The sequence below is a fragment of the Ciconia boyciana genome, chromosome 1 (genome assembly GCF_034638445.1).
Source record: "Ciconia boyciana chromosome 1, ASM3463844v1, whole genome shotgun sequence".
In the NCBI taxonomy this organism is placed as follows: domain Eukaryota; kingdom Metazoa; phylum Chordata; class Aves; order Ciconiiformes; family Ciconiidae; genus Ciconia; species Ciconia boyciana.
In genome coordinates this window covers 61,822,604-61,843,239 of record NC_132934.1, presented here as the reverse complement: position 1 = coordinate 61,843,239, position 20,636 = coordinate 61,822,604, and the positions used below count along the sequence as shown (strand labels likewise).

The following is a 20,636-nucleotide window of genomic DNA, read 5'->3' as shown; positions in this document are numbered from 1 at the left end:
AAACAGAGCACTGCATCCATTTTTTCTGTTTTCACAGCCCAATTCTCATTTTCCCAATGCTTTCGTTCATCAATGCTGATGGACAACAAACCCTTAAAATGGGTGGTAATGAGAATCAAGTGCTGTGAAAATACTAGTTTGTTGATCCTCCTGACGTCCTGGAGAGTCAGATTACCAGTATTACTACTGCATTTTACAGGCTTGAGAAATGCTCTATCAAATTACTGGCAGAATAAAGATCAGAAAGAGAATTTGCCAGCCTTATGCTCAATCCACTCTACTGTTCTGTCCTTCCAGTTCGCCAGTGCATGCTCTGTTCCTTGTCATGTACACTCCTCATCAGTATGCTGAACATTATGTGCCAGGAAGGGAACTGCTGCATAGGAGAGTTTGTGCAGACAGAGTAAACAGTGGAAGTAAATGCTCCTGCACTGATAGCTTAGCTGTGAAAAAATTAACCCCAGGCTGATTTTGCATATAAGTGTATTGGATTTTTCTTTTCATTGGTGTCTTTCCTGAATATCTAAACATTCAACTATCTGCCACAAACAAAAATCAGTTGCTAGAATCTAGGCAAGCTGAATAAAAGCTTTTTCCCCCCCCTCTGTTATCATTTGTCAGTTCTCAGAAAAAAATCCAGAGCTACAATGTTTTACTTTTCTCAGGGACATGTCTAAGTGATATAGACACTTTACTGTCTATACCTGTCCTCGTGTATATCCTAGCATAGGTTCCATCATTGCCACTCTCTTCCTGTACTGCAGAGCATTCAGAGCACAGTAATACTGCAGAGATGAAAGGTGCTGCTTTCTTCTTGCATTTGCCACTTCTTTTGCCACTTCTGCCTTTAGCTGAATAAAAATTGATAAAGAGGTTCACAAAGTGTTACTGTGCATATAGATATATTTACTGATTATTTTCAAGTTATCTTTAAACAATTCTCATTACAGAACTTCTACACATTAAAATGAAGGATGAGAAACTAAGAAAGCACATCCAAAACCCAAAGCAAGTACTTCAAGCCCTTCTCTGGCAAGATACTTAAGCATTTGGGGAGCCCCTGTGACTATAAACTACATAACTACCACAACTAAAATTCTGGATCTGATCTCAGTGCAAGAAATTCATTTGCAGCTGAGATCACAACACAAGCCTGCAAGTGCAGAATTCAGAGATGAATAATTCACAATATGCTATATCACATTCTGTTCTGTAATGCATTTCCTTTAAAGGACCATCCTGTAGAACTGATGCACTCTTAGGACAGGGCCAATCACCCACTTTTTGGCATACAGGGATATATTTTGGAATAGTGGTCCAGTGGGCAAAGAAGAAGAAATGTAAAACAATCCCACCAACAGAGTTATGTGTACTGTAAGTGGAATGACAATCCATACAGAGAAATTTAGCCAGACGGTAGATGCGAAAAAACGGAATGCTTTATAAACAGCAGACACAAGGCTTCAGGACAATTCACAATGAATTGTACCCAGTGATACAGCATCATCACATCAGCTGTACAACAGTAGGCCTATACAAATCTATTTATAGCCATTTGGATTGCCTCTGTCTGAAGAGCTCCCCTGGATCTGAAGGGCTCCAGTTCAGCACAATACTCAGTGCTGAACTGGAGCCTAACTTGAAGAAAACAGGTATAACTTTGCTGAATTGATGTTTAAAAGCTTTGTGTCTGCTTGGAAACAAAATCACAAGTACTCTTGAGCTACTGCGAATTTAACTGATGAACTCTCCAAAGTTCAAAGCGAACAATGATGCAGACAGAACAGCTGATAAAAACTCTTCCTTTTCCCTTTCATGTTTGTTACCTTTTCATTTTCTTTCCTTTTCGGTAACCTGCTATACTTTGCCATGGACACGTCATGTTCTGTAGACAAGGAATATTGTTTTTTTTTAGAAATGTGATGTGTGTGTGCATAGATTAAAAATGTCTTCTGTGATATAACAGGTGCACACCATTAGAAACAAACAAAACAGGGAAACATACCATTGCTAGCAAGGCCAAAAAGATCCTTCAACGTGCTTACTTCTGGAAAAGAGAAATCAAATATTCAAAGTAAAAACAGCTGTAAACACTTTGTTCAACTGAGACCATTTATGGCACATTTAATGCCTAAGTCACTCCAATCCTTTCAAAGCAGAGATGCATAAGTTGTGCCTGTCTTGAAAAAGATAAACCAGATCAGCTGCTAGAGAAATGAATAGGCAGGTAGCAAATTAAGAGTCAACTGAGTTTACTTGATTGAGCAAGTTATCACTATGAAAAAGATTCCTTATCTGCCAGTATAATTTACCCAAAGAAGCACCATTTCAGTATGCTTGTTATGACAAAAGGCCCACCACTATCATAAAAGATCAGCAGTTCTGACTTCCTGACAATGCTTATGTGATACCGAGAAATTTAACTCCCAGAGACGTATGAGCTAAGCCCCTTTCCTGTACATGAATCTTCATCAACGTGGAACATTTTTTGCTATGTTTCTCTGTGAAAAGAAATATGTATCTAACACATCTGACTGCTGGCTATGATGCTTACGTAACAAATGCTGGCCATGAGTTTCTGACACAGGTAGAAGGAAGAGAAAGCAAACAGGCGGCTCAACTTTCACAAGTGTTGGGCTCAAGCTACTCTCAGTGTCCATACCAATGTATGCTGCAACTGGCAAAACCCTTCTCAAAAAGCTACAGAGAAAGCACATTCACAAGAATGGACATTATGTAACTAAAAATAAGGGGAAACTGTACTATGTCATCATGGTCTCTGATTATTTTTAACAACCTACCATTAATCAGATTCATGCCACCTTTTTTCCCCAGAACACTTACTCGTGACTCTAACGCAGAAAGACAAATTCTTCCCAGGTTTGACTAACTTGTAGCTAGAGGTTTCTACAGTATTCAATACATACACATAACAAGATCAAAAGTAAAAACAAGAACACAGCTAATTTTCCTTGTTTAATACTATGATGAAATTTCAATATGGCCAGGCTGCTACTAAAAATGCTGTTTTATAGACTGTGTCAAAGAAAAATGGAGGCTGTGATGGATGGATGGAACAAAAAAGATTCTGACATCCAGGGAAGCTGAAGAAACTTTCATTTTTTGTTACGAAGCAGCTGAGGCTTTGGTTGCAGGCTTCGCTTGCATTTTCTTTTTACGTCTTCTTTTATGAACCAGGGGGCAGAATCCCTAAAGATGGGAGCAGAATCACTGTATCACTGAAGTCACATTAAATCAGTGGGAAAGTGTTTATAGAACCAAGATCTTACCATCCAAATACTGCTTTATATTTGATATCGTATTATAAACAAGACATCCATTGATGTCTTCAGAATTTCAAATGAGATGCTATGATATAAGGAACCTTAACTAGTCACTGTTTTGCTGTAGTAGTTTTGTCTCCCATCAAAATGATGTCTTTAAAAAGTACATAAACAGGACTGAGCTTAGTGACTTGAGAAGTGGGCTTTTTAAAAAAAAATTAAAATGCTGCAGTGAAAGCTCGTGTTTCTGTTGCATGAGTAGGTTAGAGTGTCCTTGACCTTGAAGATGAACTTCTTTCTTTTGAAATTACACCAAATGTTTGTATTATTGCTCTGCTGTTTAAGTAATGAATTTCCAAGTTTGTGCAACCAGGTTACTTGGAACTACCCTTGGATAGCAAGGATTTAAAGTGGACTGATTCATTAAAAGTGAGGGAATATACTATACTCTGAAGTTAAAAAAACATTCTTGCTTGTGTTTTTCAAACAAACCCAAACTCCTGAAGTGGGATAAATACTGTTTGCAAGCCAGGTTCACTGCTAAATTTTCCTTCTTTAGGCCATTGTAACAATGACTTCAGTAAAATTACACTAGCGTAAAAGCAGAGTGACCCAACAAAGAACAAAGCTGTGTATTTTCAAACTTGCACCATATGGTGCATAAAATGTTATGTAGTGAACTTGCACTGTTTAAGTCTGAGTAAAAGCATGCACCTGTCAACGAAATTCTGTAGCAGAAAAAAAAAAAACAAACACAAAAATCTTTTTTGTGAATCAAATAACAAAATTATGACATGACATTATGTCCCAGTTTATTATGAAATAAGCAAGAAGGAACACATGAGGAAAATTAAAACTTAAAATAAAATTTACCTGTGAGATCCTTTTCCCGAAATTGTATTATTGGTAGAACCATTGTATCTGCGAGCTGTTTTGCCAGTTCAGAATGAAGAATATTGAGCTGAAACAGAGAAGAGAGGAATGCCCTAAGACACAGTGTAAATAAAAAAAATAAAATAACAGCACTCTAAAGCTGTTGCAGAAGCACACCTGCCATTTGTGCCCAGCAGATGAAAAAAGGGTTTTATGTACTTCAATGTATTTCAGTGCTTAAAATACATTTCTCAAGATATGTGAGACAGATAGGGATTTTCCCCTAAATGCTTAATTCCTGCCTGGTGTTTTCCAAGGATCCAAGAACTTTTCAGTTCCCACATACTATATTAGGGCAGTTCACTTGACCATTAATGCTAATGCTTAACCCAACAGGATTTAATCTGTAATTAGCCTTTACTAACCAGTTTTTGTTAGTCTCTACACCACAGGTTTACAGTCCCACCGCCATGACTAGAATCTGTTTCCATTCATGAGGGTTACCCAGGACACAATCACAACAGAGGGCAAACACAAGGAAAGGTCCCATTCAAATGTTTCACCTTCAGAGCAGCTTCCTGCCCCTGTTTTTCTAAGTGTTTCTCTAAAATTCAGCACATCGAGACATATTTTAAAGCACTCGTGTGATGCTGTTTAGGATGAAGGTAAGGCTCTCATGTCAGCAGTGGCATGCTAAGAATATTAGACGGGTTTACATAGGACAACTATCCATCACAGTGCTCAGGAGCCTGATACTACAAACTAGGAGCGCACCACATGCTGACATGATATTCTGCCTACTTGCTCACAGTATCCTGGAGGCCTCTAGGCGGAATTATGTAGGTGAGGATGAAGTCAGTATTTCCCACTAGACAATACAAAACCAAACCAGGACAATTCAATGCCTGTAGAACAGGCAACTGAGAAACAGATGCAGGGGGTAGCTAACACACAGAAAAGGAGGCTGAGGAATAGAGCAAGTTCTTGCGAGGGAAAATGTGATCGACAGAACTGAACAGAGAGGCTCTCAGCTTTCTGCTCCCAAATGGGATGGTTCTCTTGCACCTGGGAAGGAGAAAGTTCTTGTTTTGATTTATTCATAGTTCACATAGAGAAGTACAAGACTTGTGACAATACATGCTCTTTTCAAGTATCCCCTGAGAGCACACGTGCAGGGGGAGAAGCCTAAGGGAAAAGTTAACTTTTGGGATTCCTCTCTTTAAATTGTTAGAGTTATCCATGGGCTCTACAAATTTTAACTTGTTTTTTGCCCCACAGCCCTCCTATCTCTTCTCTCAAAAAGCAGACCTCAATACAGCCTTTTGCCTTCTTAACTAAAGTTGAAAGTAGACTAACAAGAACAACAATGCTTTTCTGATGGCACAGCCCTGCTCACAACAAAGTGATGTGACAAATGACACTTAAGCAATCCGGACCTAGATACTAAGATTATATTGAAATGTTATATGGGCAGGTCTAACAAAAGCATTTAGAAAGACTCTCAGTACTCAGCAACAACCTACAGAGAGAAGAAGTGTTCAGCGCACACAGCTGTAGTACCTAACCTGGCTTCAGGAGGCATTTCTGCAGCCTCCTCCAGACATGCCTGGATTCTGTGTGATCTCACAGCAACTAAACTGCAACTTTACTAATTCACGGCTGCCCTGCATCCATTCCTGGCAGGCTTTGGCTCAAATTGCAGTGTTTAAAGCTTAAAAATGTAAATGTCATTTTCAAGTGGAATTAATTATAAAATGGCCCCAGCCTAGATGAAACATCCTGTTTCAGTCTCTTTTCTAATTCCCCCATTTAGGAAGTTCAGCTTTGCTCTGAGGACAGCATGTGGGATGAAGCAACAGAAACAGCTCTAACCATTAAGAAAGGGTGATATTACACTACTTTTCCCCCCAATTAAATGATCTGGTAAAATGCAGGCACAATCTAGCCTTCAGTGGAAAGGCTCAGAAGCAAAAGGACAAAGACCAAAAGAAAAACCACCAATATTCTATATTGTAAAAATAGAATATTGGCAATTCAAATTACCTCATCTACAACTTTTGAAAAGTAATGAAGGGTGGATATCACTTCTTCATCTCCTTTACCTAAGGCAAAATGCTGAAAATAGAAACACATATCTGGTCCATAAATCAATAAAGGTGAGTATAAAATACAACATGTGTTTTACTACAAAGGTAATGAATACTCCTACAAAATGCAGTAAGTGATATAACTAAATGGAAAAACAGTAACTCATTAATACATACTCTTTTACCCTGCTCCTCTTGTTTTAAATGAATGGATTTTGGACATCACATAATTAATGCTTATTTTATACTCATTTTAAAGTCATACAATAGGAATAAACTGGTTTGCATCTTCATAAATTCATTAACTCACATTTTGCACTTTTTTTTGTTTGTTTTTGTTTTTTTAAAAAGATTCTCAGAAGTGACCTAACTCCCTTGAACATGCTGGGGAATTTTACAACAGCCTTCACATGAAACCAAGTAAATCCAATGCCCTAAGCACTTTTGGAAACCACACTATTTACACAGACTTCTTTGCAAGTTGCTGAGGCTGAAAAGAAATCAAAGGCATATGTTGAACATACCTGCTTTTCATAGGCAAGGAGCTGCTTCGAAAGTTGTTGTGTGGCAAGACACATTTCATTCTACAAACAAAAGTGACATGTTAATAGAAATAATGAAAGGACTTTAGCTCTGCTGTTACTACTACTTTCTTACCAGCTTCTTGACTGAATCTGCAACTACTTACACAAACATTGTTGTATGTAAACAACCAGTCCCAAAATACCTGCATAGAGAAGCAGGTACACTTCAGACCTAAACAAACTGTGTGTTGATTAATTTAAATAGAGGCAGGATTTGGGGTTTAGTTTTGGGTGTCGTCGTCATCGTCCCCCCAAAAAAAAACAAAACTAGAACAACCTCAAACATGTAAGCTGTCATACCAGCATAAGAATGTTTCATATTGGTTAATCATCTTTCCACAAAATCTACAGCAATAAAGAGAACCAGTAGATGTGCTTTTATATAATGCATTCATGCTCAAGTAATGTACTGATGTAATTACAGTGCTTTAAGTTGATACAGGAGTACAAAACAGCACATAATTCTGTATTCTCATGGCTAAACTGGCCAATGAAAGTACACACATCCTTAAGACGTGCCTACACAAAGCAAAACTTGTAGGGAGGTTGTATAATTTTGCTTGACAGCTGGAATAAAACAGACAAGCATTTGAATATGTCAATCTTTTACTCAATGTATTCCTAACAATAGTATATCAACTCCTCTGTTCCTGATTTGTTAACAATGATTTAAAACTGGAATAAAAGAAAAAGAGGAAGGGGGAACTGGGATCTGTCTTAATCCCTGTCAGATTCTTCTCTTCCTCAGTAATGCAAAAAACTAATCACTTTTCATTTAATTTCATTTTAAACTTTAACATAATCTATTCCTCTCTCCAAATACATAAGGCATAGAGAGTTTGCAAAACTCAGAGCAATCTCTGAAGTGCTTTAATAGCACCCCTTATGCTGGGGCTGGTACAGAAAACAATTAAAACTGGGACAGAGTTTGTGTGCTCTCTAGTTCTCCCTTGTATCCTGAGCATGCAGAGCATGGCACAGTTAACTATCTGGGCCAGAGATTCTGAAACACCCTTTACTTTGGCCTGATGCCACCTCTGACATACTGCATTACAGCCTGGTGCTTCTGTACCATGTTGGCATGCCAGGAAGAAGGGTTCATAGGGACAGCAAGGCCCAAACACTTAGCCAGAGTCTTAAATATGCCCAGGTATAGCCACAGCCTAAGTAACAGCAGCTGCATGTGAACACATGGCAGAAAGAGATGGGTGAGCTAATTCTGTTCAACTTAAAACACTATGGTGATAATACTCACAGGTGGCTGGAGATGGGAGAGCAGAGGCCTTCCAAGGTATAAACAAGGGCTCAGAACTGAGTTAATCTGGGTCCGAACACAGATCATGTGTACCCCATGACTATCCTCACCTCACAGTGATGGATTATTCTTGTTTCTTGTCTCAGACTAATTAGTAATTAGCGTTACACTTTCATACAATAATAATGCCAAGGATTCACGTAAGATTTGCAGGTTGGTTATGCAGACTGTACAGTTTTTACTATGAAAAAGCTTCACACAAACACTTGGCATTTAAGTATTTCCCAAGCCAGTGGATGGAAAAGGATGTCGTGCTTCATAATAAATTAACAAACCTTGTTAAGGCTCAGGCAAGGATAGGAATGAGCCTTAACTATCTGCCCCCAGGCTGTAAGAACATCCGAGAAACTTTGCCACCTTCAAAGTGGGAGCTAGCAAGCAATGACTTGATGACAGGAAGGATGAGACTCCTTGCACGTGGACTGATGACATTAAAAGGGTTTGTTTGTATGCACATGGGTGGAGTCCAAAGATTAATTAAGATTACAAAAAGAAGCAGAGGGTCTCAGGCCTGGTGTCTTTTCCATAAACACAACCTCGAAGATAGAGATGAGTAAGAACTGGAAGAAGACTATGTCCTCACACAGCAACTGTGATGCCATCTGTCAGTTGTACAGTTGGGTCAGGGTGAGAGAATCTTTTGAAATAAACTGAGTGTTAGAAACATACCTCCTTTTTTCCCCTTTTTGTTTCAGTTCACTTATTCCTGCAAAGTCTGCAACTACATGCTCTGTTCTGAATTTGGAAAATAAATGCTTCTGGCTTAAACTTGCTAATACTAAAAGAAGCTTCAGAATAATTGACTGACACTAAAGGTATCCTATTCCTTTGTATTAGCCATCCTCAAAAGCTTCTACCAGTTTGGTTTTTAAAGACTACTAGATCCTCAATTTCCTCACCCAATATCCAAAGAGTAACAAAGAGCATCATTACTCATCTGTGTGGGACAGTCTGAGGATGGGCAATGCAAAACGGTACATGGAAGAAAAATCTTCCAGTGATCACCACTCCCCAGGAGCAGTTTCCAGTATGTTACAGGGTAATTGGGGAGTACATAAACCTTGAGGGTCTCAAAGGGGTGTAAGTTAACAACATCATATCAAGTATATGACCAGGTGACAACAGTCACATATAGACCCCAAACAGACGTTCATGGCACGCTACTCCAGGTACAGAACAAATTGATGGAAGGGCCTGATAAAATTTACTTCAGGATCTTGGGCTGATTTTGGGACAACAGTTCCACACATCACTGACATCCCACTGATGACAGCAGGTGACATTTTTCATTTACAGGCTCAGTTCTTTTGTCAGAACACCACAAACTTGTTACTCAATCCCTGCCCATGTGGAAGAGTTAATCCTGGGTCCTTCATCCTCCTTCCCAACCTCTGCCAGACTTTGTTCCCATTAGAGCTACAAAATAATTCATTATATCACTAGGGAAAAAAAGAAACGCAACAACCAAACACCCCCCACCCTCCCCAAACAGTTGTAAACAAATCAAATTAAGCTAGCAAATTGAAACACAGCCACATTGCATAAGGAACAGGAAGCAGGCAAAGTGCTCTGCTGACCTAGTGGTAATACTGCATTGCTAAGCACACTAATCTGGGAAAGTTGGGTTTAATCCTCCTCCCGTTTCTTCCTAATCAGCCTTCCCCATCCACTCCCCCCCCCCCCCAGTACTAATCAGTCTCAAGACTTAAAAGTTATTTGCATTGCTTCAGTTGACAGATCCACTAAATCCAGGCAAATTATTTTAACAGGTTTTAATCTATTTCCAAGACATTTTCCCATGGAATACAGCAACATTCACTTCTTTTATCCTGAAGTGACTGAAATTCACTATAACACAGCAAAAGAAAAGCTACTATACAATCCTGACTGCCTGCTCACATCCCTTCCACGTTACTTTGACATTTCAGAATTCATCAAGCATTTCTGGAGTGGGAGAGCTATTGATGAGATGATGTATCAGGTAGGAAACCAATAAAATCCTGAACAGAAATCCAAATATTCTAAATGAAGGCAAACTAACCAGTACTGGGCCTTGCAAATACATTCATTGTCATTAGATGATTTTACTTAGCAGAGAAAACATCATTGCAGCATTAATGTAAAAAAGTATACTAGAAGGAAAGAAGAAAGGACTGTATGCAAATAGGTATCAAGCAATCAGATATGATTACAGATAGGCTGACTTTTTTTCTTTTTTAACCTTGGCTGGCATGCTAGGGCATGCTAGCCCTAGGAAAAGATTTTTATAAAGTTCACTAACACCAGTTCACGTAGATAAGGTGATGGAGCTGGTGTCTTGAATCTAGCATTAATCTACCAGAAATGAAAAAACAACAGATTAAAAAACATTGTTTAATTCTCAAGTTATTTCAGTACCTCACCCTGCCTTCAAATAAGTCAGCAAGAAAGCGTCCAACTGTTATTTTCTATTCTAGTGCCAGAGCAAAGGCATGTGATTTTTTTGGGTTGATTCCACCTTCTTCATTATCACCTTTATTCACCAAGCTGTTCATGTCATCAGAAGAGAGTATGATTTTTCTGTAACCTGTTTGTAATAAAATCTCTATGCCGTTAACCATTTACCAGTGATGCAGTCCATCCCTTTTTAAGGTCTCTTTTTGTGTTTTTCCAAAGTAAACTCTGAGGGCTAGTACACTGAAGTCAGAAGATATTTCTATAGACAGTCGTCTAATAGACTCCAGATCTGAGGGCATGTAAAGGATTAAGTTGAGCTATAAATTAACTTCTGAAGACAGAGAGCTATTCCAGCATGTCCATTTCCAATCCCAATATAATGAAGCTTTCTGCAAAGCTACTTTCCTACTCCAGCTAAAGCTGGCATTTTTAAAACTCTGCAAGTAACCAGCACACAGAACTGCCAAAGGCTTCTTAATGTAAGCAAGCAAGATACCAGTAAAGGTATTTATTCATGCACCCTGTACGTGCAGAATGACACGTAATAAAAATTGGCTTACATCTGGGAAAGCTTAATGCCTCATAAATGAAAAAAAAAAACAGGTAGGTGGTTGATGGAGGAGGTCCATGAGGCAGTTGCAGCCTTCTCATCTTTTCAGAACTAGGTAACACATTTACCTTCAAAACCAGGCACAGCACAAAAAGAACTGGGTCTTGACACAACAGTTTTATGCAGCTCTGTCTACGTGTGCATGTCATCTTCCTACAAAATAGAGTTCTCCAGCAATCTAGTAAATGTTACAGTCCTACAGGCTTAGGTTTGCATACTAAATAGCTTGGAAACATGAACTCAAGAGTGAGAGAAGCTAAGCCTCACCAGGGTGCTGAGGCTGCCCAGCACTTTACAAGATCAGGCTAACATATGGCTTGCCCTGCTGCTGATTCACAGCATAGCATTCAGTCCTCAAATGTGAACAGTTCAGCAAAGGAACATCTAATAGCTTCAAGAAATAGAAGACACTAGTCAAAACTCTGCCGTAAAACAGCAAAAGAAGCTACAGTAGAATGGCTAGTTCAGTAGGGAAAGAATCTCTTCAGTTTCTTGCAAAACAATTACTATCAGCAGGGCATCCATACATTTATGCCTCCTTGTAGTACTCAAATCTCCAGATCCTGCTTAGTGCAATGTTAACTTGCTTCCAGGCATGGTGACAACTCCAACTTCATAGGCAGTATTAAAAACAACTCCCATGGCTTTGTAAATACATTAGTTCTCATGTGATAATGCTCTGCTTACATCTGTTAGGAACATATGGTGAATACGCCTCAGGAAGTGCAGAGGTATATGATGCAAACTTACAATGAATATGGAACAATAATATATAGAGTATTTCACAGAAGTCAGTGCTGACAACGGTAATTTATTGCAAGCGTTTGTCCTATCTAATACTCTGTTGAAGCTTCTCTATGTGGAACTGAAAGTTTACAAAACACCAACTTAAACTTCATTGTTTCAAAAGGTTTTGGGGAAAAAAAAGTCTTATGGTTTGAAAAGGCAACACAATTGTTCCCTCAGACATGAAAAGAAAGCAATTAAAAGAAAAACTGTATCAGTGCTTACTTGTTAGTTTAGCAAGAACTAATTTAAGAATTCTGAACACTTGGGGTTAGCTATGCAACATAATAAACATGAAAATCTATGCAAACCCTAGAGAGCTTGACACCTATCTACTGAGTTATAGCCTAGTGATGTCAATACATAAGAGGATGAAACAAGCAGCACTACTGAAAAATGCAGACATGAGGTGTCATGAATTCAGGGAGAGAAATAACACTGGTATAAAGTACTACCTAAAATAGCCCTGTACAGATAGAAGTTGTCCTGATACCCATGTAATGTGGTACGTAAAACCCAAGACTATTCCATAATCGTCAAGAGTTTCCTTAAGAGTCTGGACATAAAAAGGCAGTGAGCCCCAGAGGTTGTTGCTGCTTTGCCTGTGTGACTCTGGAATCACAAGACAACTGCTCAGAGACACAGATGCTGAACAGAATTACACTTCCCAATTCCCATGCTAATCTCTCTCTGGATATATCAATAAAGGCAACATGGGTTTCTTTTTATTCCTCTTCTGCCATCACTGCTCTTAGTATCTAGACAGATTTGTCAGGAATAATGAGATTAAACCTCTTTCCAATGACAAAATACTGCATCTTACTTTCCTCTAACCAGCTTAACTGTTTATCCCTTCTAATAGTCAGTAGAGACACAATAGTCTCCTGAGTTTCTAAATGGCATTTTGTTTCAAGTGAAGATCCCAGTTGAGCCATTTCTATAGTAGGATGAAGAACTGGAGATGATCGTAAAGCTCTGAAAATAATTTACTATGGCAGCGTGAAATCAGGAATGTAAACTGGGCACACTTTGCTCATACACCATTGCAAGAGCCTCAGCATGCAACTTAAGTAAATCAAGTTTTCTAACAGTCCCTGCTTGCTGCATTACATACTGCTTAGGTAATAAAACGTCCAGAATGATGAACACAATATTCACGGAAATCAGACAGCAGTAATGCCAGATGCATCATCAGGGCTTGCTTGCAAGGAAGAAGAACTACAAGAACAAACTCTGTAAAGAAGATTTCTTCTATAAGACCACTAACATGATAACTACTTCAGGGTACCACAGCACAGATGGGAGAACTACAGCAGGAAGTACAATATGTACTCACACGGATGTGGTTTATTTGATTAAGAAATATAAAAATACTTCACTATATTTACACACACGGGCTTGCCAGATCAACCAAACCTCACTCCTCAAGCATGGCTCATACATTTGGTTCCTGTGACTTCTCCTTTATCACGGCATCATACACTGCATCTGCCTTGTAGCATCACAGTCTCTTTTTCACTAAAGAACTCCATGTGCAAAATAGTCACCACCCCACCACATCTGGTGTGGGTGCCCAAAGAGGTGGGAGCACTGTCCTGATCCTGCACAGCAACCAGAGGCTTGTCACGCATTGAAGGCCTTGCACCCAAAGGCAATGTGCTAGCAATACATTGCTCAGCTGCAGCCTAGTGTTACAGGCCTGTCCACATCAAGTGGCCCTACATGCCTAGGCAGCATATACACTGCAACACCCTGCAACACCTCCACCCCGTGACAGGATGCTGCAAACCCTTCCTTCCAGTCTTGGGACAAAAGCAGTTTCAAGTAATTTCAAAGGCTCGTCTGCATTGTTTACTGGGTGCATTAATTCAGATAGGCTTTATCCCAATAATTGCCCTACTGTCATCTGAAAAGTTAAAGGCATGTAAAATGAAGTCCTGCTAGAAGACATGTAAGTCTGAAAAGTTAGGTACCCAGCACCTAGCAGAAATCTGTAGCTTAAAAAAAAAAAAAAAGTGTTCAAAAAGATTCCTACTTTTCTAAGTGTACTAAAAAAACCCTGGCAAATATTTCTTTCTTACATTCTTTTCAAATGCACTGATCCAAGTGTTTAGAGCAGCTTGAGCTGCCAATTCACAAACTTACTGCTGCTCTGCACACAAAGCAGTGTTTCGGGACAAATAAATGCATATAACCACATGGATAATTAACAGCTTGCAGTTGGTACTAATTGCTACTCCCCTGAGACTTTGCACTGCATCCATTCAGAACCATCAACTATTGTTGTTTCATCACAAGCTACAGTGGTTTCAATTACATGAAAATCTGAGTTTTCATCACAAGAAACACCAAACTTCTAGTAAACTTCTCCAGAAAATCTTGAAAAAATGGTTGAGACACACCTGGGAGATTTGAAAGTTCAGAATGTAGTTCGGAAGAAAACAAGATTTATGTTTGTAAAACTGTCCTAACTGTTTTGAGGGGGCATAAACCCTGATTTTTCAATACTGTGGACTGGCACAAGCCACTGATGTTTTGTTTGACTGCCATGATTGTGATTCCAGCCATTTTTATGGCTGTGCAAACAGAACTTCTGTCATTGCTTCAAAGTAGGTCAGTAACTGTAATTCCTGTTTTACTGATAAGGAAATCAGAGCAGGTGATGACAATGACTTTGCAAAGACAAAATTTAAGTCAGGAAGATAAAAAGGCAAATTCAGAACGTGGCTTCTCACTACTCTCAATTTTACACTCTACTAAATCTCGTTCCCTCTCAAAATGAAAAGGGTTGGTAGCACTTCCTCATATGCCGCTAGTGAGGCCCACACATTGTCTCCTAACAACGCATCAGCAAATGTTGATTTTCCCTCAAGTTGTGATTAGGCAGCAAAGAAATATTACACATAGATTTTTCTTAACTGTTCATTCATGTTTAGTGGGCAATTCAGCATTACACTTCTCTTTCTATGGCAAGTGCAATCACAAAGTTTTGCAATAAGGGGTATACCTCTCAAAAATTGAGGGTGAGTTCAGTCAGAAAGCATGTCTTCCTTTGAAATATTCAGGAGCAGTTACTTAAAAGGATATATTGATATTTACAAAGCTCAGTCAAACTAGTGAGAAATCAATGTTAGCCTATAAAACACTAACATTCTCTTGGGAATTAACCACCATATATAGCTGAATTAATTATTTCCATTAATTTTTATTTAAAAACCAGAATTTTGCCCCAATGTTAGTGTGTTCTTTTAGGTCTCATGCAAAAATATCAAGACTTTTTAAAGCATATATAGAATAAAAAACACAAAAAGTTTCAGTTTTCTTTTCCACTTACATAATTAATATGATCTACTTATGCTTTCTTGTTACTGCAATGTCATTTTTTTGCCACTACTGGATCCCAAGAACACAAACCCAAACTGAAGTCACAACACGTGGTGATTCCCAAGGAATTAAATGGCAGAAGCAGCAACACTAAGAACACTAAATGTTGAGCCAACGGCCTTGGTAAAGTCCCTAACACTGGCCACTAAACCTGAATTTTCCCAAGTCAATGATAGTGTGGGGTGCCCTCCTCCACATCCTTACAAAGCTTGACTTTAAACAACTGCTATGCACCTCCCATCTCAAAATGGCATCAAACATCTGATGAGGTACTTCAAGGAACACATCCAATATTCAGAAGTGACTGAATATTTAGATCAAACTAAAGCAGGAAGTGTGCAGGAAGAAAGTGGCCAAGAAGTGCTGGGAAAATGAAGTAGACTCAGTAGTACTGCAAAGTACAGATGGGTGAATGCGCTGAGACAGTGAGAAGAAAGAGGAAATGTCATAACTGTGGGGCAACAGAAATGTAGAAGGCTAAAAACCAAGAGGGAAAGGAAGAGGCAAATAAAAGCAGACAAAGCATTTTTTCATGAATCACAGGCCAGAGTAACCGCTTCCTAAAATGCCATCCTAAAAAGGCATCAGCCAGGCAAAGGGACATGTAGTCCACAAGCTGGACACTTAATAATCAAGCCATATTTATCCTCTGATTTCCTTCTTTCACCTATTTCAATCCTACCTGCTCTCTGGTCTCAGATTTCTACCATCCAACGTGCCCACACTCTTGCTACTCTTAAAGCTCAGTGACTCTACCAAAATGCCCATCACTGACTTTCAGTGCTGATTTCATGTCACCTCTCTATGTGCTATATTGTTTTCTAAGTATCTGAGCTGTGCTGTAAGGCTCTGATTGCTCTGCATTTGCACAGGATGCAGGACATGAAGACTGTGAAGCTCTCCAAAGCTGGATCTTCCAGGTGTAGGTAGCTAGGTCCTGGACAGACACCTCTTTATTCCAAGTCATACTATCAGTCACCCAGAAGAGCAATCCCACCAAATGGACATACACTTGCAGTAGTTTTATAGCTGAACTGATTCCTGATAACATAAGAATTAGGCACTCAGTCTTCCAGTGCATTCAAAATACCCCATTCTCCTCATCTCTGTGTCCTCCGATTTACTGGTTTAAGAATAGGAAAGCTGCTGTTTCTAAGGAACTCGGGTATCTAACCTACATAAATACTGGCAAACGTTCCATGAGACACTGTGTATGTCTTTAAATACCTAGATATGGTATTTTGAAATACCTAGTTTTATGCACATGGGAATCCTAGCTTCACTGAAAATCACTCAGATTTATAATAATATTTCCCAAAGCACTGGATATGATTTACTTTAGAAATTTTACTTTCAAAGGGATTTAGTCATCTAGGTCATGTATGGGCTTTAGAAAGTGTTATTTTTTTCTGCTCCTGCTCCCATATTTTTCAGACTGACTACTTTAGGTACTCAACTTCAGTGTGACTCAAAGTGTACATTCTCTCTGCAATCAATGGACATAGACAGTTCCTTCCAAATGGTGAGTCACAGCATCTGAGTTAGATGCCTAAGTCAGTGTGAATACCTATCCGTGTATTGTGTCTACATTTAGGCAAGCAATTTTGCCAAGGCTAACCTTCCAATGTACCATAAGGTAAGGACATATAACAATTTCTCTTTTATTAATTGTCTGGAGACAGACAAAGCAGCTAAGGTTTTTTTCATGCACATGACTTTTCTGAACATCAAGGCGGGAAGTGGCTGAGATATCAGACAGAGAACACCCACAACCCCTCTTAAATCACAAGAGGTGTGGGTACTTGGCAACTTTCATGTAAATAACAGCATCATAATAGCAATTTATCTTCTACTGCATATCAAACAAGAGAAACACAAATGAAAAATTACCTGAGCACCATAGACTCGTTGCATTGCCTGCAGCAACTGGTTTGTATATTCAGTAAGGGTTCCTGCATCTTCTTCAAATACGCTGAGCAAAGACCGAGTCTTCAATAAGAAAAAAAGCAAATGGTTTTAATCCCGAGTGCACATATTAAAAAGAATCATAAATAACTGTAAATGGATGGTAGCAAAAAATACAAATCAGTCAGAAATAATAAGCCTTTAACTTTGCATGATTCTGTTTATTCAGAATCTCAAAACATGTAGAAATGAGTCTTTCTATTATGGATAGGTAAACTGAGGCATAAGGAAGCAAAGTGATAAAATGCTATGGCCAAATCCTGACTCCCAGTCTCTTGCTCTAACTAAAAGACATTCCTTCCAACATAATCAGGAATGTAAAAAATCCTAAATATCTGCCTGCTGACTACAGTAATCCAAACCACATTAAGGACTCCGGGTCAAAGACCACTGCTTGCTCATTTTACTTCTCTAATGTCAGACTGCATTAAAAGCACCCCTTTCCATGAGATAATTGACAGAGTATTATTCACTCTCAACTGTCTTGAGCAACTCTTAAAGGGCCACTGCCAAAGCTAGCTGACATAATGGGACCAAACAACTGAGTGTTCATCAACAACAGGCAGAGAAGTATACACGCACTCAGAGATACCCCGTACTTTCTCCATTCTGCTAGCTCATTCTTGTCAGCAAATGGGGGGGAAAAAAAGAACATAATGACTTGTGTTATCTTAAAGACATTAATTCCCTTGGTTTGTTTTGGTGGAATCATCAGGAACAAAGAATTATGTTGCTGATACAGCTCCTGAGATGGGAAACAAAGATATCTCAGAACAATGCTGAGCTCCAGAATTTGCTAGATCAAGACAATAATGAAAGAGGGAAGGCTGTCCCTTTAACAAAGTCATGATCCATCCTTAGTCTTAACTTTGGTAAATCCAATCTGTTTGATGCTAACTGGCAATGTCTTTCCATCTGTACAGCTAGTTTATATGACATTAATTAGTTTCACCTGCTTACATGAGGGGCACGCATAAACTCCAGTACTTTCATAATCACGTCAATCCTGTAACAGAGCAAGTGCTTTATCTATCCTCATATTACAGGAATCTCTAATGTACCTGAAATATCCAGGTTCGAATCTGGGAAATTTATTTCAAAGATTTAAGATAGTTTTAAGTTGCTCCACTATTTTAACCTTTAAGAAGGCACATGTACTTCCCCAAGGCATTTATTCTTCTCTGCAAAACTCTCTGCCCAGACTTTATGTTTGTCCTGAAAAACTCAAAATCAGCATCCTTCAAGAACCCTGGCCTAAGACTATCATTTCATCTCTGCCGAGAAGTATCTAAGCCAGAAATTAGTGCTGCTCAGTGATTAAAGTACATGACTTGGGAGTCAGTGGTTGTGTTCTGTTCTAGACATTGGATGGGAGTACTTCCATACTTTGAGTAACTCTAAAGCTCTCAACATTTTAGTCTGCTAACATGCTAAGTTGCTACAATACTTCCTACCTTAGAGATGCTGGCAGTCAATGTATTTGGGAAACTAGTTTGAGATCTTAGCATGTAAGGAGATACGTAATACAAAGTACTGTTTTCAGATAAAGAGAACATAAAAACCAAAGAATGGAGAGAAGGCCAAGTCAATGAAATGGATACCAAGAACCCAAACTTATAAAGGACCTTTGTGCAGAACTTCCCTACAAGGACAGTGGCATGATTTTGAGAGTTTTCCACACTAAGCTATTATTTCAGTAATTGAAAACACAGATATTTTTGAAAAGCAATGGTTTTAAATGTTTTATCTTCAACGACGCATTAAAACAAGCAAAACTAATGTCAACAAACTATCTTCTATCTATACAGTGCTCATCTTCCTTGTTCTGTGTTACAACAGTGCATGAAATGCACAGGATGTGAAGATGGTTAAAAAAATAAATCTAGGGAAGGCAACAATGATAAAACTTGACACAATGTTTATCAAGACAAATATCAAGCCAAGACTAAAAAGTTATAAAGAAATTGCCTGAAGTAGGCTACAAATCACACGTTTCTGCATGCTGGAAAAGATTTCCAAACACAGGAATGCCAGCTACATTCCTAAATCTTACTGAATTTTTGCAGGTTCCATTTTTCAGATGTCTAAATATGGGTTCAGGTAGAACAGCTCTGGGAAACAATTTCTGAAAGTCTTGGCCTCAGTTATTAGCACATTGTTCAAAAATAATAAAAACAATAAATGATTCAAGCAGTTTGGAAGTTATTCTTGGAAACTTTTACATTTAAGAACACCATTTTAAAGCACTGCAACAAAATACCAGCATGCGTATATTTTTGTTGCTGCTGTTTTGACAAATTCTGGAATAGCAGCTAATGCTGCTGAAATAAACCAGTAATCCAAATATCAAGCTAACATTTAGGAGGCCTCATTAATAGCACCATCATCTCGGTTTCTGAAAACATAGGAAAAAATTTTTACTTTAACGTAAGTATTTCCCTTGGTTTTAGCATGAGTGCTTACGTAAATTTCTCTCCTATTTTGTGGCCAAACACTTCAAAATTAAGACACTTCTTATGGCCTTTTTCAGCCAGTGCTTGGAGACAAATCAAGACAAAAGTACTATACTGTGGGGGAGAGAGAAATCAAGTTTCAGAAAACTGATGAAGAAATAACTTTGGCCTAATTCTCTTCTGTCTTGCATGTAATTTACATATGTCACACGGTTTATACAAAGTGAGGTTATAGCCTCATTTTACCATCCCTTTGCATTGCTGTAAGTGACTGCACAGGGCACAGGTCACTTTAAGCAGAAGTAAATGATCCCATAAGCTGCTATGCTGTAAGTTCTATGGGACAGAGACTGCTTTCTTGCTTTGATTTTGTAGCACCCAGCTCACAGAGGGACCCTGTTGTACTATGAATCTAAAGCTCTCCAAGAAAAAATAAAAATATAAAAGACTGAAAAAAAAACCTGCTTCCTTGCATGAAAAAATAGATTTTAGCAACACTGGGCCATTATAAAAATTAAGCAATGCCCCTCCCTCCCAAAGTTGCAGGACTTGAACAAAAAGTAATGACCAAATCAAACCAAAACATCCTGCAAATACTCAGGTTTATGCACAGCCTGGTATTTCCAGTAATTGCAAAGGAGATGTTAGCAGCTTTCATTTCAGGTCAGAAGAAAGACGAAGACCTCCAAATTCCATTCAGTGTATTGTTCAGCTGCTTTCAGTCAGTGTTACATTTTTAATCATTGAAGGAAGTGTTGACTGAAGAGGTAAATGAGTTCAGTTATCCTGTGTGTCAAGTTCTTCAGCTCCAGAATGCATTGGGGAGGTTAATATTAAAAACATTAATAACTGCTCATAA

The 20,636-nt window shown here is 38.7% G+C and overlaps 1 protein-coding gene across 2 annotated transcripts in view; it reads right to left on the bottom strand.

Annotated features, from left to right (window-relative positions):
• Positions 1 to 20,636, bottom strand: part of APPL2 (adaptor protein, phosphotyrosine interacting with PH domain and leucine zipper 2) — a 39,451-nt gene that overhangs the window by 16,843 nt on the left and 1,972 nt on the right. For both annotated transcript variants that reach the window (XM_072870924.1, XM_072870933.1), the window contains 7 exons: positions 17,250 to 17,348; positions 6,769 to 6,828; positions 6,201 to 6,272; positions 4,158 to 4,245; positions 2,006 to 2,047; positions 1,827 to 1,885; positions 705 to 851 (listed from right to left, as the gene is read on the bottom strand). In XM_072870924.1, coding sequence (XP_072727025.1) covers positions 705 to 851; positions 1,827 to 1,885; positions 2,006 to 2,047; positions 4,158 to 4,245; positions 6,201 to 6,272; positions 6,769 to 6,828; positions 17,250 to 17,348 — 567 coding nt within the window. The remainder of the gene's footprint in view (positions 1 to 704; positions 852 to 1,826; positions 1,886 to 2,005; positions 2,048 to 4,157; positions 4,246 to 6,200; positions 6,273 to 6,768; positions 6,829 to 17,249; positions 17,349 to 20,636) is intronic.